Here is an 18523-nt window from a genome sequence, read left to right on the forward strand (position 1 = left end):
CTTTTTTTCTGGCTTTTCTCTCTTCCATAAGAGCCATATCAGTAGCGTGTACAACAAACACTTTTCTGGTGAGAGAGTCTCCAATAGTTCCTCCACAGTCACCTTTGGCCTCCTTGGTTGCTTTTCTGATTAATTATCTCCTTGCCTGACCTGTCAGTTTAGCTTGGCAACCTTAGGTTTTGCAGTTATAAAGTGTTTTAATATTAAAAGTCAAATTAACTTAAGAGAGCACTGTGAATGTGTTCAAATCATGGGAAATTTATATATTACCCAACTTTACATTAAAACACCTCTAAACCATTCAAGCCTGACTTGTTTGTTCGTTGGTCCACATGCTGGAAAGATCTGGGTAAGACTGTTCTGGGCGAATGACAAAGATTACAAGTGAAGAAACAGCAGTTTCTTTAGCTATGCCTTTATATTGCTTGAATTTGTGTGTGCAGCCAAATCAATAGCAACATAGATGGGAGTCCTACCTTTGTGTTACATGTGATCGGATGGATTGTCGTTCACTTCAAAAGTGGAATTGATCATTGAGGCCTGCTTCTGAAAGCATCTTATACATCATCTCCTAAACATAGGATGTCTCCCTGTGTGCATCATTCTTGGCTACAAATAGAACACAGTGGGAAAACTGATACATTATTGGGGGATGAAAACCTACATCTCATGCCTTCCACATAAATTACTGACATACTTCACAGTAAATCACATTTAACCCCTACCAGAACTGCAGGGGAGACTATTATATGCTGATCTGATTTAAAAGCGTAAGATTTGTGGATATATATTTTATTAATAGAATGACTTTTTGCCTGAGGCACATTCACCTGAATAAGTGAAATATCACACTGCTGAAGCACAACAGGCTCTGCCAAATTGGGCAAAAGTGAGTTCTGCAGCATGGTTTTGTGTTGTGTTCCTACTCTAATTAGGCTCTGTCTGCGTGAGTGCGTGAGTGTGTGCGTGTAAAACACAAAGGGCCAATGAGGGTGGCTTAGATGGTTTAATGTCTCCATGGAGGGAAAAGGTTCAAGGACAGATCGCTCCCTCTCTCTTCATCACTCTTCCTAATTCTCTCTGTCTCTGTCGTTTGCTTCTGTCTTGCCCACTACTTTCGCTCAGTTTTCTCTTCCTGTGGGATATTTAGTAATCTATTCGCTGCACTCCATTAGAAGACTCCACCCTGCTCTATACACACAGGCAGACATCCAGAGACATTACAATTAGTAGCTAAACCAGAGACTAAGCGCAATTAGAGCCAGCAGAAATCCTCTGAGCTCTGGTAGATTCATCTTGTGTGCGCATGTGAAAGTCTGTGCATGACAGTCTGTGCTTCCTGTGTAACCCACCCTAACATTGATTGGTGAAGATCACTAAAAAAAGCAGTTTACCAAAAATATGTTGATAACCAACAATAAAAGAAGACCACCAGAGATCTGCTGTTGCTGCTGGTGGTATTCTTTTATATTAGAAAACAAGTAAAATGTTCAACTGAAAGCACCAAAACTGCATTGGTCTCAGTGATGCTTTAAATAACATTGACAGTGAAGCATCTAAGACTTCTGTAATGGATGTCAGGTCTGCATTTCTTACAGTTGATCATAAAATATTGACAGGCTGACTGAGAAAGTGGGTAGGACATTCTGGTCCTCTGGTAAATGCACTTGGTGGATTTGGACAATTTAGAGCAATTCTTAATCTAAACAAACAATTATTCTGTGAGGTTCCTCAAGGTTCCACTCTTGGATTACTATGTCCCCAGTCCTCAAGTCAGATTATGGACTACTATTACACTATGCAGTCTCTTAGTGACAGCATACTTTATGTATGCTACTGTATCACACAAAGGTCACAGTTAATTCAGCCACTGTGTTTGTGTCCATAAAAGCTTGCAACATAATGCAATAAAATGAGTTATTTTGCTAAAATAACTCATTTTCAAAGAGCAGGATCTTGCTAGAATCAATTAGTTTAAAAAAACACAGAGCATCCACAATTTATCCAAAATACAACTAAAGAGACCTAATTAACATCACAGAAATCAATCACATCACAGCAGACTCAATAAACTGGTCCCCTGTGAGAAAAAGGATACAGACACAGCTCAATGAATTGGAATATGTGTTGTGAAAAGGCTAGTTTGTCTTGATTAAAAATACATTTTGTAAGTAGATTTGAACATACCTTTTATTAACCTCGCATCTTTGTTTTGCAGTATTTTTTTTCATTATTGTAATATTAAGATGTAATATTCTAATCTCCTAGAAATGTGTTCTCATTACAAAAGAAAAAAAAAACTCATCACAATGAACAGAAATAAAGGCTTGTAAACATCAGTCTCTCAAAACATCAACAAATCTGTGTTTCACCAAAACACATTTAAGTGTTGCTTGTCGAGTACAAACCATAAAATACCCGATCAGTTAGATAATCAGAGATGTGTTTTGTGTTCAGAGGACCAGAACTAAACAAGTGAAAGTCCTATGCATCTTACTTCTGTAAAAACTCCCTGAATACATGAGATGTGTTCAAATTTATATTCTTTCAGATATTTGTTTTAAATTTGTGTTTCTTTACTTTTATGTGATGCTTATTTTTTTTTCTGTTTTTCATTTTCTTTACTTTTATGTTTAGTTGTTACATTTGTTCCTAATGTAACAACTAAACATTGTTTAGTTGTTACATAAATAATGTAACAACTTGTTTATGTAACACTTTACTGTAAAGAAACTACCATGTGGAAATTTGGTGCGGCACATAAACGTGCCTTGTCTTTATTACTGTTTGAGAAGTAGTTCTGTTTATTCTGCTAGACAAAGGGAAATAAAGCCTTACCTGGCTGAAGGACATTGATGCCCAGAAGGTTGGAGGTGCGATTAGCCACTCTACTCCAGCTGTTGTCATAATTCTTCCTCCACAGGATGGCAGTACACTGATACTTGCCAGCCTCTCGGCGCCCCGCGCGGGTCACAGACAATCGGAAGTTGGTGTTGGAGTGTGAGCGGTCCACAGTGGTGCGAGTGCCCAAACCAAGCAGTTGTTCTCCCCACTGCAGGGTGCCTTCGCGAGTGAACGTCACCAGGTCCTTGAACTCTCCCTGATCGTCATCTTGAGCACCAGTTGGCATGAAACGCCAGGTGACCGATGTGGGGACTCTGGGGTTGTGGCGAGGCTTGACCAGACAGAGGAGGTCAAAGGAATCTCCGAAGGAGATCGATGGCGTTCGCGATGACGCCGACACCATAAAGGAAGACTCTGGGTGATGGGAGAAGAAGGGCACAGGAGGTTAAGATCACACATAGTCAAATTGCTTCTCTATTAGATTTATTGGTTCTGCTGAGTGGCTCTAATAGAGCCACGCTGGCTTGTGCATGTAATTAAGTCTAGTCTCTACTGATGCAGGGGGTACAATCTCCTGCAGGAAGCAAGGATGCTAAAAGGCATAAGTCCCATACTAGAGGAACTCAGCAAGTATTGACGGAAAGGACATTGACTTATACTTAAAGAAGCTTTAAATCTTCACAAGTACTTCCCTATATTTCCATAGCCAAAGATTCTAGAGGCCTATGTACAGTATAAGTGGTTTTTGTTCTTAGTGCGCTTGAAAATGATTGGTAATGAAACAGAAGAAACCCGAGGGAGAGATTTCCTCTAAGCACCAATGTTCGATGTACACGCAGCTCCTGCCAAGTCTAAACTGTCCTCATTAGACAAAAACATTTGCCCGACTTGATGAAGCCAAAACATACCTTTGTTGGAGGCCAATGTAGAGAGAAAATAAATCAAAAGATAAGGTACAATAAAGATAACACTGCTCTTCTCTCACCAGTTTTGAGTATGTTGATGGTTGCTCATTAGGACGAAGTAGATATATGGATGAGAAAAAGAATGGGAGCGGAGCCAACTTTGGTCCTGTCAATGTACTTCCTTGAAGCTTTGCAGATTCCTCCATTATGTTCTAGTCAACAGCCCTGTTGTTTCCTTTAGTGTGTCCTCACCCTGTGTCGTCCTCTGACAGCCATCCTCCTCGTTGGCCTTCAGGGCGTCTAATCAATGGCTCTCTGTCTAAACTTGGTTGCTGCTGCTGGGACGACCGCCTGAAGCTATAATTCCCTAACAGACAATAAGTGTCTGCTCTCGCTCTATCTCTCATCTCCCGTCAAACTGCTCCCATCCATCTGTCCATCTATCCACTTCTTCTATAAATCACCGTTGTGTGAAATATTGTGTCTATGAGCACATATAATACAACAGGACATACCACTAGGCTGCCTGTTCACATAGGTTTTACAGTGTTTTTCTTCTATTCTGGGCACCTGAATTTTGTCATATTGCAAGCGCAAATTTTCATATATTTGATGAGGATTTCAAATAAAAATCCTAATAAAATCTGCCATTGGTGGTAACCAAGCACTGTGGTTGATATTCCACATCGGTCCAATGTGGTGGACCAACACAAAGCAACACAACATGCTAACAAGCTGGCATTTAACCTACTGAGTCGTAACTTTGTGAAGCCAAATTTTTCACTGCAAGCCTATGGTAGTATATCTCGAACATTTTTTCATATTCCTGTTAACAGAATAGTTCAAGCTCAGTCAAGCTGAATGGAAAGTGGATTTTCAAGCTGTGCTGCAGTTCCTTTTGGATCTCAGTCTGGATTTTGAGTGATTCATTTAGATAAGCTATTCTGTTGTAGCTGGGACTGTGTACTTTTTGTCGTGCTGGAAGGGGAACCTTCTTACCAGTTTTTCTCCAGCTTCTTAAAGATTTCCTTCAATGTTTCCCCTGTATGTAGCTCAGTCCACCGTTCCATCAGCTCTAACCAGCATCCCATGCCTCATTATAAAAATGTACTCCATGCAATGATGCTGACGCTAACTTTTTTCAGTATTGGGATGGCCATATCTGACCAAAGCAACTTCTTTTATCTATGTTCTTGTGGTAGACTGCAAACATGACATATCTTCAACAATGTACACAACTACTAATTGTCCTCTGGGGAAATAGCTCTCCAGCTCTTCCAAGGTCACAAAAGGGCCTCTGGGCTGTTTCTTTGATTAATGTTCTCTTGGCTGTCAGTTCTGATGGCCTTGAAAGTTTTTGCAGTTGCACCTCACTATATATTTGACTGCTCCTGGTAGTCAGTTTAATTGGATTTTGATTTGGGGAACCAAATTGAAAGAAAATGCAAACACACTGTATACTTTTCAGATTTAAATTCCTAAAAAATATGCAGAAAACAATATTTTACTTCTTTTTCTCTCTTTCCAGTTATTTAGTGCATTGGTCTATTGCTTATTGCAGATTTGGGAATTAAACAGGCAACCAGACAAATCCCCTTTAAGGAAGTCAGCTGAGGTAAAGAAGAAAACTTTATACAAAGTCTCTAGAGGACATCCCTCTATTCACCACGAGCAATCAGATGGAGTCCATTAACGAAGGTGCAGCAGCCCTATATAAAATATGAAGATATATAGCCTTTAAGACTGGTTCACTGTGAGGACATGGCTAACATTGAGCCCAATCTGTGATTAGACAGAAAACTTGGAGCAGAAGTTTTTTTCCCCTCCTTTTAGTTAAAAAAAGAACAGGGACTTAAAAAAAACATGCCAACAGTTGTACAAGAGCAGAAAGCTGGAAGAAAAATCAGACTTCTATTTGCATGTGAGGATTAGGTTCAATAAAGCTGCAGCTGGAGGGGTAAAGTGAGAAAAATGAGGGCCAAAGTAAAAAAAAAAACACATTGACCGTCACGCAACGGTGCGTATTCAGAAAATCCTTTGATCAACAAGCGTGGTGGAGAAGAAGAGGTGGCGACGTTGAGGAGTCTAACTCAAGAACGATGAGCAGCTTTGGACTTCTCTCTCATTTGCATAATGTGTCTCTTGTTCCTCAGACTAATGTTGTTCTTGTTGCTCCAACTTGACAAATGGCCACTTAAAAACTGACATCTACTCTCTGCAGCGCTGCTCTGTGCTGCTGCAGGGAGCTAATCCCTCGATCGTGCGAGTGTGGGAGCGCCTGGTGCTGTGGGCTGCCAGCTCCAAACTGCTCCGCTCCAGTGGCTTCCTCTGCCTGAACTGTGAATGTTAAGCTTAACTCAGCGGTGACAGAGGAAACTCGCAGACTGTGAAACATATTGCTTCCGCATTTCCATTCTAATTATTCTAACTAATCCATACGTGTATGGGTGTGCGTGTGTGTTGGCATGTATAGGTTTATCCCTGGCATCATGGGAAGAGCACTGCTCTTGACACGAGGCAGCAGGTAGTGTTGGAGTGCGTGTCTCTCATAATTGCTCCTTCCCCTAAACGGAGCATGAATAAACCATGGGATGTTCAAATCTGAGGACTGCATGTGTTTTCTGAGCCATTCACCATATTACAAACTACATGGCTCAGTGTGATTTGGTGTTGAAATAGCAATTGTTGTGCTAGTCAGACTGTTTACATGCCTTCCTGACTTCAAGACATTTTAAAAAAGCAGACTATATTTGAACTACATAAACAATGAATCCCAGTTAACCCCTTTACCCCCAATCCTGCAGCTGCACTTAGAATCAATCGGAAGGGAAAAAAAGTATATAACATATCAAAGGCAATATTTTCCCCATGTAAAATTTTGATTCCACATTTACTACTGCAATGTGTCTCACTTTTAATAGGTAAAACTCATGCATTGTATAGATTCATTGGATAAACATATTTCAAGTTTTAATTCATGTTATTCAAGGTTACTAATGCTGATACCAAATAAGAATTCAAAATTGCTACCCTATATAAGTGCATTTATTGAATAAGACTAACACATTGAAAACTGGCAGCCTAATAAAAAGCACCAAACACTGATTATTGATCTTTCTTATTAATAACTCCATCAACGGGAGCAGCATGGCTTGGAGTTTCACTTTTTGAATTGAATTACAGAAATAAATTTAACTTTTCCAATAATATTCAAGTTTTTAAGTGCACAAGCACACTTTGGGGCTGAGAATCCAGGCTTATGTTGTGTAACTTACCAACAGTCTTTACTGTGACTGTTTTGGTGCCCGATTGCTCGCCAAGTTTCTCCCAGTTTGGCTCTGTTTCGGTGCCGATGTTAATCCACTGGGTAGCTGAGCAGCGGTACTGACCCTCATCTCCAGGTAAAGCATTGTAGAGGGATAGGGAGAAAATGTCAGCACGCACCCTCTCAACACGAATTTCCCCATAACCGGAGCGCTCTCTGTAGCTGGGTCCATGAGTAACAGTTCCGTCCCGATCCACAGAGGCTACTTCCTGGATCGGTCCGGCTGATTGCCTGTCTGTCCACTCCCATACAACAGTCAGCGGAGCAATAGCAGAGCTGACTGAGCACATCAACTGGATCGGGTCTCCTTCTAGGACCTCAGAGGAGTTAGCAGATAGCGACACTGTGGTGTTGTTCTCTGTATGAGAAGAAATAAAGAAAACACACAGACAAAAGGTTGAAGATGAGAGTGTGTGCATTTCAGCATATGCATATATTGAAATGTTGCAAATTTACTAAAAATTATAATAAGTACAACACATTTGCAGAAGTCTCTTTGTTTACATGTGCACCCATAGTCTCATGCTCCATCAGGCTTACATTTTGGGTTTTGCTTGTCAGCTCAAGTTTATTACAGAGATAATGAAAATTTACTGTAAGCTCCAAGTTATGACAAAATCAAGAAAAATCTTTAAGCTTTAGCAACACCTGATTGTATCGGGGAGAACTAGAACATAATGAGGTTTTCTGAATGAATGAGGAATTAGATGTTTTCAGTTGAAGTTAGTAAAAGATGATGGAATAACTTAAGAGACAAAAAGACAGAATGCATAATAAATGTATTTTTTTCAAAAATATCAGTCATTATTTCTGCTTTCTACGACACCGTGCCCTCTTTTTTGGTTAAACCCTCACAGCCGAGAGTATTGTTGTCATGGAGCCTGAGTGTCACAAGCCGCTCTGGTCTTTTTGAATGCAATGCTATTTTCACTGACTGATAACTTTCACATAACTAAATAAATATGGATATTTTTATTATAAATGTATCCATTGTACCTTACTCAAATGCAATGCAATCTTGTCTATGCAAGTCTTTCTTTGCAGTTTGAGAATTAAACTCCTATATGAATTTTTGGCTTAAATCACAACAAATTTATTCGTGTCTGTCATTCAGTCAGTATAAGTCAATCAATTACATGGAGTTACATTCTGTACAATCTATTTATAACATACAACATTTGACTCTCAGCGGTGATTGCTATTTATGTGTGAATTGTCCATAGATTTCTGAATGTATAATGTGCTTTTAAAAACATTCCTGAGTGTTTAGACTTCAAGGTCTGAGCTTCACATTACAATGAGAACAAACTATTTGCTTTTTAGAGGAAATAACAACAACAATCTTTAATGTAGATTTGTTAACAGAGTGCATTAAGCTTTAGAAAAAGAGGGTTTGTGTGCAGCAGAGGAAGTGATGGCAAACTTGTGTTTATGTCTACTTCAAAGTGTCTCAGGGTGGCAGAGAGGCAGGTGTGAGGTGAAAATGAGAAACTGCCAAAAGCGGAAAATCATTTTGTCGCTGGTAATTTTATTGTGTCTGACTTCCAAAATGCATTATTCAGAGGGAAATGCTACACTGCCTAAAATAAAACTGGCAGCTTTATTTCAGTCTCTTCTAGGAAATATCACATTTTATTTTCTTTTATTAATAAATATATATACAGAATTTATGACGGATTAATATAAAATGAATTAGTAGCAATTTAAGTAGTAGTTAAAACACGGTACTAATGAAAGTTGAGTCGTTCATCCATCCCTATTATGACGTTGCTGCAGTCATGCTTCATTGAGGTACAGCTTTGGGTTAAGCTGACAGAAGCAGATGCCCTTTACTGAACAGTAACGTTAGTCTGCTTCGGGCCAGCGGACAAATATGAGTTGATGGTTGTACTTTTCTTCAATTTTTTTGCCGACCAATGGGCGTGACAGCGCCTTAAATCTTTTAAAGTGCCTACAATTATTTTGAATGAATCCTTAGAGTGGCCTGTGAGCTGCAAGGCTTTTCTCCTCCACATTTTTCACAGAATACATTTTCACCTGTTACACTTCAGAAAGCACAGTTAGCAGTAACAATGCTGTAGATTTTATGATACTTCTGCTGGCCCCAAAGGCTTTATCAATGGAATTGTAGTCAATTTTCTGTTACCTGGACATTATTTTCCATAAAAACTGAAAAAAAACATTCCTTGAACTAGATCTGTTTTTGAACCAGGTATAAACAAGTGTTGTTCATGATTCATTTCCCAAGTATCAGGTCCCAATACAGATGATGGACGTATTGTTTATATCTTTCTTTGTCAGCTGTCCTCAAAATAACCAATGTACCGCAATTTGTACAACCAATTTCAGACTTGAAAGCACACTTGCATATTATCTAATGCAAATAAAGAATTTGTGTTATAAGAAGTCTTCGAACTCCTTTTGCAGCTGTCTATGAAAGCGAGACCTGCACAGAAAGCAGTTAAAATGCTGTATATCAAATATTTTGACATATAAAACAACGTTTTAAGATCTAGATGCAAGAGAGCAACTTGTAGGTTTTGTCAGCACATTTATGGAACCACAATGAATTATCAATATCAATAAGTCATATCAAAGCAGTCAATAAACATGCTACCATAAGTCTGTCATCTTAAACTGTTCTCAAGGTAAACATTGTGAGTTGAAGTGAATGTTTTTGTTTTGTTTTTTTCATATGTTTAAAAGCAAAAATGTGCCTTGGACGCTCCGATGGGAACAGAATATTTTCACTAGTCCACCTGTCAGAGTAGTGGCCTGGTGTCTTTAGCTTTAGGTATTTTGAATTTTCTTTGGTGATCCACACTCCGCATTTGCTTTTGATAATGTGCTATTTTTGAGGTGGTAGGAAAATGGACTGGATATATACTTTGCCATCCTGCTACAGGTTGGAACCATATTGTTAACCACAAAGACAAGTCAAGGTGAACACAAACAACAACATTAATAACATTTTTCAGTCATAAAAACAAACAGAAAACCCCCCAGAAGAGTACCCGAGGCCATCCTCAATAAAAAGAACCAGATTTTTTCTTAAATGGACAACAAATGCACGTAAAAGTGTGGCTCATGTCCATTATAATCCTTGTAAGTGAATATGGGAGCATGCATGTAGTACTAACTGGCCCCAGGCTTCTTACACTGGCAGCTTTGAACATTTGTACGTGAAGGTTGAGATTCTCTTTCTGAACCCCATGAAGCTTGTTCATCGAGTCCACATACACACAGGAAAGAAGACTCAGATCACAGGGCTCAGTGGCACTTCAGAGTGAAAGGATAAAAGTCTTCTCTTCAGCTCTGTTTTTAAAAAAATCCCTTTTCTGCTTTGCCGAAGCTCACGTCACTTCTACGTCCATCAAACATCCCGTACCTCTGGTTGGCGCATGACATCTCATCCCCCTGTGAGGAATCACTTCAGTCTTGTGAGCGTTTCTCAGTTTTTGCCTCCCCTTAGGCCAAGCTCTGCCTCATGCTTCTGCCATCCTCATTGCCCCTAATAAGCATGAGCCTTCACTGAAAATGGAATAAAATTGCTTCTTGTTTCTATAACACTCTAATGGATGAAGGGAAACCCTTTTATCTCTCTCTTTCCCTCTGTCTTTAATTTTAATAACTTCATTGCTATTTTCCACAGCTTTATTGTATCACTTTTCCTCACTGATTTATAAAGTAAAGCAGAAAGTGAAATATAGATGTATAATTTGCATCAGATGATCAAGTGTGCACTCTAGTGTTTGTTAAAAGTTTTAGAGCAAGTACTTCTTCAATAAACATTAAGGACAACTATACTGTCATATTTCTAAAAAGTACTAAATCAGCACTATTTCAGTTTCCTGTTACCATAAAAAACATACAAATTCCAAGTCGAATATATAAGGCAAGTCTCCCAAAGTCCAAATGCAACATGGAAAAGTTGCAGCAACTTTCACCTCAAAATCCAATTGGTTGCTCCATCTTTAAAAACTTAGAGAAAACTGCAGTGATATACTTCTAATATGTTCTTTTTGAAGTTTTTATTTAATCAAGTCATCTATAAACATCACTGCTAATTAGTGAAGCTGATTCTTTAGTATTTAATTCATCAAATGGAAAATCCTTGCTCAATGTTAACATGGCTAGTGTGATGGAAAGAAAGACAATGATCCATGTTGCTAATTGCAACTGGAAACTAGCAAAAGATTAAACTCAAATGAGTTTGTGGGTTTTTTTAAAAAGTGATTGGGCACAACAAAACCACAAACATGTCAGGTTTTGTGTACAACACTTACGATCTCATCAACAATATACAGGTACACATTGGTATTTTTTGAATCTCAAGCAAAAACGAAAGATGAAATGAGTCGTCTTTTAATGTTTTTTGTTTCTTAATTCGCTTTTTTTTTTTAAAGATAAAGAATGCTCGAAACCTGTGTAATGGGTGCAAGCCAAGGATCCTTATGTTTTTCTTCATTTACATATTCAAATCCCCTTTAAACCCTTTATGTTTTATATGTTCCTATTCTCTCAAATAACCTGTGTTCTACCACAACAGTGCATCTCTTCTAATTTTCTCAAAACCTTGCTGTTCTATTAGTGTAAAACAGATTCAGTTTGGCAGGTGAACATGCTCTTGTGTTCCTATTGCAAATGTAAACTCATCCATCAGCTCTGATTTATCAGAGGTGTTTACAGCTGCTTTTTTTTCTGTGCTGTCACCTCTGTCTACATCCCACTCGTCAGCAGTAGCTCCTGCTGCAACCTAAGACTAACTTTACACCTATTACACCAATTAGAACAAGCAGGCACAAGCAAGATTGTACATGGGTTAGATAAATCAAGCATTAAAAAAATATTTTTGTATGTATGAAAGAAGACCCCCCCTCCCCAACAGCTATGGTCATTATCTTGAGTAAGCACAATAAACATCCCTTATAGGTCATTAGGGTCTTTTGTTGGATAAGCTAAACCTCTCTTGTACATATATTCCCTCAGGAGCAACTGCAAGCTACCGTAATTTTTTTTCTCTAATTTAGCAGGAGGTGCAGCAGCAAAAGTAAGGTAACTCTGGTTGTTTTGTAGGAGATCCCACTCAGTTTTTATTATACTTGTAGCAGCTGGCTTCATACTCACTGTTCCTGTCCTCAGGGACATAAAAGTAGAGTAAAAAAAAGAAGAAGGCAGCATATTCCTCCACCAAGATTAAGAGAAGGAATAGTCTCAGGGCAGTTAACAGAATTGTGACTCCAGTTTTAAAGGTTTTACTGTAACTTTGAATCAGTCAGCTGCAGCCCTTACACAACCCCGATGGGCAGCCCTGCTTGAGCCAGCTGAAGAGGTCTGCTCCAGCAGAACACATTAATTTAGCCAGGGGAACCACTTACATGGCCCTCGAGAGCCTCACGCCTTTCTCTGCTTCTTTTCTTTCTCCATACTTTCATTTCATGGCTGTTAGCTCTTTTTAGTCCAGACTCTATTGCTCTCCATTACCCGCCTATAGTGTTACTCCCCACCCATAAAGCCAAGCAAATGGGGAAGGACCACAGAGCAGCATAACCAACCCTAAACAATCCACTCAAGAAAACACATCAGAAATAAAAGCAGCATTATCTTGTCCCTCTTAGTCAAAGCTGACGGTAGAGGCAGTGAAGCAGTCTGGTATAGATCAATTTTGAGAAGAGAAAAAAATCTTATGTAGAGGACTCAATACTTACTGAGTGATTGAACTGTGATCTGGACATTGCGCGACCTTTTGCTGCGGTCAATGAAGTCTCCTGTTGGTGTCTTTTCCCGCTCCGTAACGCGGCAGATGTACTTTCCGGAGTCATCTATGCTCAAGCGATGCAGCTTCAGCAGGTGAATATTGGGAGACTCTTTGCGCACAGTCACGAGTCCGGCTGCCTCACGGGCAACGTAACCAGGGCCCAGGACAGGCACGGCACTGGGGCCCACCACGGCCACCGGTGAGCTGCTGAAAACCCACGACACCGAGAAGAAACGCTCGGGGACGTTTTGCGCCTCTATGGTGCAGCGAAGCTCCAGCGACTCACCGGCCATGAAGGACCGCCGCTCCGTGCTCACCTGGATGCTGAAGTCTCGATCTAAGTAGAAGAAAGAGACATAGAGAAAAACAATAGTCAGAAACAGCCAAATATATACTCAATTCTTATAAAGAAGCAAAAGATGAGGGTGAGGTGAGGTTTATTTTCCAACATCCCAAGCAATTTCCTCCTGATGTCTTAGACCAATTAAACATTTTATAACTGAACAACAGCTGAATAAACTTTTAAAGAAAAGAAACACAAGAGGGGAGGAGAGATGGGATGAAAAATGAAGCATTCGGTTTCCTGCTCTGAAGACAAATCTTTGGAACCATTTTCCATATTTCACAACCAGAACTAATAATAAAAAAATCTAATTAAAATATAACTTAGCCCTTTAACTTGCTGTTTTGCTCCAACCTCCTACACACACCAAATGAACAATTAGAGTTAACACTGATAGTTCCAACACTTCCACATGGCTAAATTAAGCTTGATCGTAGTTTTGTTTTTCTTTGTGTGCATATGTCCATCTGTTCTATTTAATTTGCTATAATATTTTACAGTTGAGATGCTTGCATCCAACTGATGTGGCAGCTTTGTTTTTTTAACTATAATGAGTATAAACAGGGTTTCAAAAGAACACAATTAAATAGACAATTTCAAAAACTCCCCTGGTACAAGAGCAATGAATAATGTAATACGAGATCAATGATAAATATATATTTTTCACTAATAACTAATGCATAAAAACACAACAGATGAGTGACTGACCAAACAAGTAGCATCTGAACGGAAAGTATCGGCCAGCTGACCAATAGTAATTAATGTGTACAATAGCAATGGATGGAAAGCAATTGATATCTTATATTTATAGCTAATGTTTCCTGTTAATACTAATATGCTGATGTCAGCATGGCTGCTTTCAATGGCCTTTTACAAACTAAAGTCCAAGGTCAAATTATTTCCAATGCAGGTTCAGGATTCTCAGTGAGCTTAATCAACGCCAAGGGTTCAGTGGGTGAATAAGTTCCCGGAGACAAATGTTCAGGATAGAATAATGGAAACATACCTTTAGTTGGTGCTTTACTATTTCATACATCATTGCTTTATATTAAATCAATAATACACATTATGTGGTGACCACACCCACAATGTGATGGAACCTCATGTCCCCTGAGTCGAGTTTGCTCCCAATGTAGGTCACCATTAAGGGGACAGTGGATAGATGTCTGAATTAATAGCTTTAATGGCCTACTTAGAATTGCATAACGGAATAAAATGTTCAGTTCTTCACTCAAGTTCCAAAATTAAAACCAAATAATTGGAACAAAAAACATTGAAGCAACAAATAGTAGCAAGCAAGATATGCAAATGTATGAGAATCACACAATAAAATGAACATTTCACTCATTGATTGATAGCTTTTTGCTAACTTTACCTAACTAAAATAGATTCCAATAAGGTGATGTAAAGCTTTCACCTCTATTAATGTGAGTTTAGACATTATTTATTGTAACAGTTCAATTTGTCCTTTTTTCACTGTTGTTTTCTTCTTACCTAAAGTCTTGAAAAAATAGGGTAAACTAACTGTCGAAACACATACTTGGCTCTCTGTGTGTTGACTCTGTGACCTTCTGCGAGATGAGGTGGATAGCAGTAGCATCAAATATGCACACACACCATGAAACAGGACAGAGAAGAACAACCAATGGACTCAAAAGTGAACTTCTATGAGGTCAGTGAAATATTTTGTTGGGATATTTGAAACAGATCAATGTCATTGATTGGTGGGTGACCCAAATCCGGTCATAACTCTGAAGAGTGCTTCAATATTAGGAGGAGTTTACAGTAATGGTGCAGAGGATAGGGTGCATTTGGGGTGAGGTATTGGACTTTGTGAAGCAAAAGGAACAAATATACAAATTTATAAAAAAACAAAAACTAATATGAGAAGTGTTCATTTGAGGTGGCCAAAGAGCAGTGAAGGATGGTGAGAGACGGGAGAAGAAGAGATAAAGTGAAAGCTGCATTAGGATTCTGTCTGTTACTTCTCTCCCTGACGGCGGCTGTGGGTGATTAGCTAGTGATGAGGCTGTCTTGAGATCCACTCCATCTTTTATAATAGAAGCCTAATGGAGGAGCTGCTGCCTCCCTTGTCTATGTTATCACACACACTGTCAAATATCCCCTTAAACAGGTGAAACATAAAACAGGCAACTTTACCCTGAAGGCATGCAAGCTGCACCCTCATAATGGAATAGGCACACAAAAACAAGCTGGAAAAAAAATGCACATAACGAAGTTTAAGCACTCAGATGTACAGCTGTATACTGCAGAGCAGCTGCTTATTCTCTTTGTCGTGCAACAATAACTGCATCAATTATAGATTACAGGAAAGATGAAGCGAAGAAGTGTTGAGGGTTGAGCTTTTCGGTGTCTCTTCTCTGAAGTAGCATGAGCTGATCTGAAACTTGCGTTATGGAAGATCTCCACTCAACCCCTTGTCCTTATACATGTTGCACTAGCTAGGGCATCAGTGAGTTGCATCAGGCCACAGCGGATCAGCATTTAATGGACAAAGGCAAAACGATCTTCACTTTGAAGTGATTTGCTGGCATCAGACAGTCACAAAAGCAAAAGGCAAAGCAGTTTATCACACAAATCTTTGGCCTTTTCTTAGAAGCACATAGAGTCTCTTTATGTGCATGGAATACACTACAGTGGGTCTAAAGTGCTTGATAAGATCTATGTGCATGTGCAAAACCATAAAGCAGCTTTTGTTACATGTCCTTCTGGTGTGTGAGGAGACTGATGGCCTTATTTGAAGATTATCTAATGAGACATGCTACAATGCCAGCCACCCAAACACATTCTTTGGGCTTTTTCAGTTTTCCAGAACACCCCAAAGACAAATCCCTCTTTATGTCATCTCAGCTCATTGTGCTTCCACCATATTGAGACTCTATGGTGCAGTAATCATAGAGTCTTAAAGAGCAATGGTCAGAACTTTGTCACAAGAAGGTGTGATACTTGTGCCTATTTATTTAATTGAGATGTCAGCGGACTGCATGGTGGGGCAATTGTTAGTGAAATTGCTTTGCATAAAGCAGGTCTTTTGTTTAACTAATGTTCTTTTCTATTTGAATTTTGCATATGTGAGTTATCTCAGGGTACGCCTGGAGTTAAATTGGTCTTAGGTGTGATTCTCTCTGTGTTGACCTGTATTGGGCTGACAACTTATGTATCATCCCCTGACTTCTGGAGATCAATTATTGCCTCATGACCATGCAAGATTAAGCAAGTACAGACAATAGATGGACTGATGGTCAGTGCATTAACTATTGTTTCTATATAGTTAAATCATTCCCATTCCAGTGCCACCATTCACATTCCCACTCTGCTTTTATCTTATTTTTCTTCTCATTACTTAGAAGCGTATTCTCTGTATGTATTTGCTTTCAACAGATTTTATGATTTCTGTGATATTTCACATTAATATGCTACTATATGACTGCACAACTGAACAAAAAATATCCATTTTGGCTTCTGAACCCTGGGCCATGTGCTGCTTGGGGATGTTGTTTATGTGTAAGCCATAAGTCTCCCATGTCAAACACCCACACTGTTTGAGACATTTAAATTTATTCTTGGAATTGGTTGTAATGTTGCCCATCAAACAGACACAAATACAAAAGTGGGGAATCTGTGGAGGTTTAGCTAAGCCCTTTTTAGTAAGCTAATGAGCTTAACGTGAGATACTGATCAGCAATCAGAGGAACCCGGCCCACGTGCAGGCGTGTGTGCCTATCAAAAGGACAGAGGGGATCTAGACCAATGTGATTACCCATTTTTTTCTTTGGTTCCCACAGAAACACTTGTTTGGTTGTGAATCAGAAAGTAGAGGGGGCAGAACTGTTTACTGATTGGAGTTGGTGGTTCAACGCCCAGATTCTTGTGTCCATGTGTCGGTTTGTTTGGTTAAAACTATGAACCACTAGTAGCTTCAGTAAGCAGGAGCTGCAAGGCAGTTCACATTATTCTCCTATAGGTCACGTTCTCCTAAAACAGCAAGCAAAAGGCCAAAGTATGAAGCACTTACCTATTGAGGCTACATCTGAACCAAAATTCACAGAGGTTTAAGTGTTTTTTTCTTTAAATATGGCTACCCTTTCTTCCCAAGCATGCCTCTAAACTCACTGAGCATCACTTGAAGTGCAGCAAGTAGAAAATACAAAGGCCAGACAGTACAGCAAAAGTGCACTGGAATTAAACTGTATGTTTAACTCTCTAGATAACCTTCTTAGACATGTGGCATTGTCAATTCAACTGTTGGTTCAAAGGATGAATAGTGTACATTATTTGAAGTACATCATGTCATTTAGAATGGGTCGTTGCAGTTACTTGTCTGCAGCAAATATCAGTCTCAAAACTTCCAGGAACATAACCCGTATCATTAAATTTTAACTATACTCATGTCCAGAGGAAAATGTTATTTGTGGGAACTTTTTGTAATCATAATTAATTGATAAAGATTTAGTAGAAACTGTTCTGCTAAATGTTGTTATAAAATTTAAAAATATGAGGGGGAAGTGGGCCAGACTTTTTTCTCTTGACAATAAAAACACAACAAAATAATCACTAGTCACTGAAGTTTAAAGACAGTGACTACATAAACTACACAAACCCTAACAAACCTAGATCTGTGATGATAAACAGTGTTGGCCCAAATTTATACCTACATTGTTCTCACCAAAATATTTAAAGTTAATTTGATTTAAACGTAAGGTATTTGCAAAGGAAGCAGTGTGAAGACCTTGGGATCTTGAAGCCTTCCTTTACTGAATGTGCATGTTTTAAGTGTCTGCCTTCTTTTAAAACTGGAGGGGATCTTTTATTACTGCTCTTTAAGAATGAAGGCTTTCGTTTTTAGAAAGAGACCAACAAAACCTATTCCCACTACAATTTTAAATGCCTTTTAGATGCTGCTATCATGTCAGGTCCCTCTTTAAAAAAGAAATTAGAGCTCAACAATGTTTTTGTCTAGTTTAATAAAGATTATCATTTGATTCAGGTTCTTTTTGATGAATGAAAAACTTCAATAAGAAAAATAATAAATCTGTCTATTGTTTTGTCCAATAAATTGCTGCACTCTGCTTTAATGATTTTCAGTTCACACAGCCTGAGTCATGGTTAATGGTAAATTGGTCTGCACTTGTATAGCACTAAATCAAGTCTGAGGATTACAAAGCTCTTTACACTGTAATCAGTCATTCTTCCATTTGTACACATTCACACATCCACTGGGGCAGACTGACAGAAGTTAGGCTTCCATTTAATCAGTGCCACCAGGACCTCTGACCCCTACTAGAAGGCAAAGGGGTCAAAAGTCTTCACCAAAGGCAAATCGCTAA

General features: G+C 39.0%; 1 protein-coding gene across 1 annotated transcript in view; it reads right to left on the reverse strand.

The window, feature by feature from the left end:
- Positions 1-18523, reverse strand: part of LOC129361437 (immunoglobulin superfamily member 3-like) — a 104446-nt gene that overhangs the window by 23062 nt on the left and 62861 nt on the right. The window contains 3 exon segments of the mRNA XM_055032279.1: positions 2839-3258; positions 7025-7432; positions 12783-13169. Of these exon segments, the coding sequence (XP_054888254.1) occupies positions 2839-3258; positions 7025-7432; positions 12783-13169 (1215 nt within the window).

The sequence above is a fragment of the Poeciliopsis prolifica genome, unplaced genomic scaffold (genome assembly GCF_027474105.1).
Source record: "Poeciliopsis prolifica strain line A6 unplaced genomic scaffold, Auburn_PproV2 SCAFFOLD007, whole genome shotgun sequence".
Taxonomy (NCBI): Eukaryota; Metazoa; Chordata; class Actinopteri; order Cyprinodontiformes; family Poeciliidae; genus Poeciliopsis; species Poeciliopsis prolifica.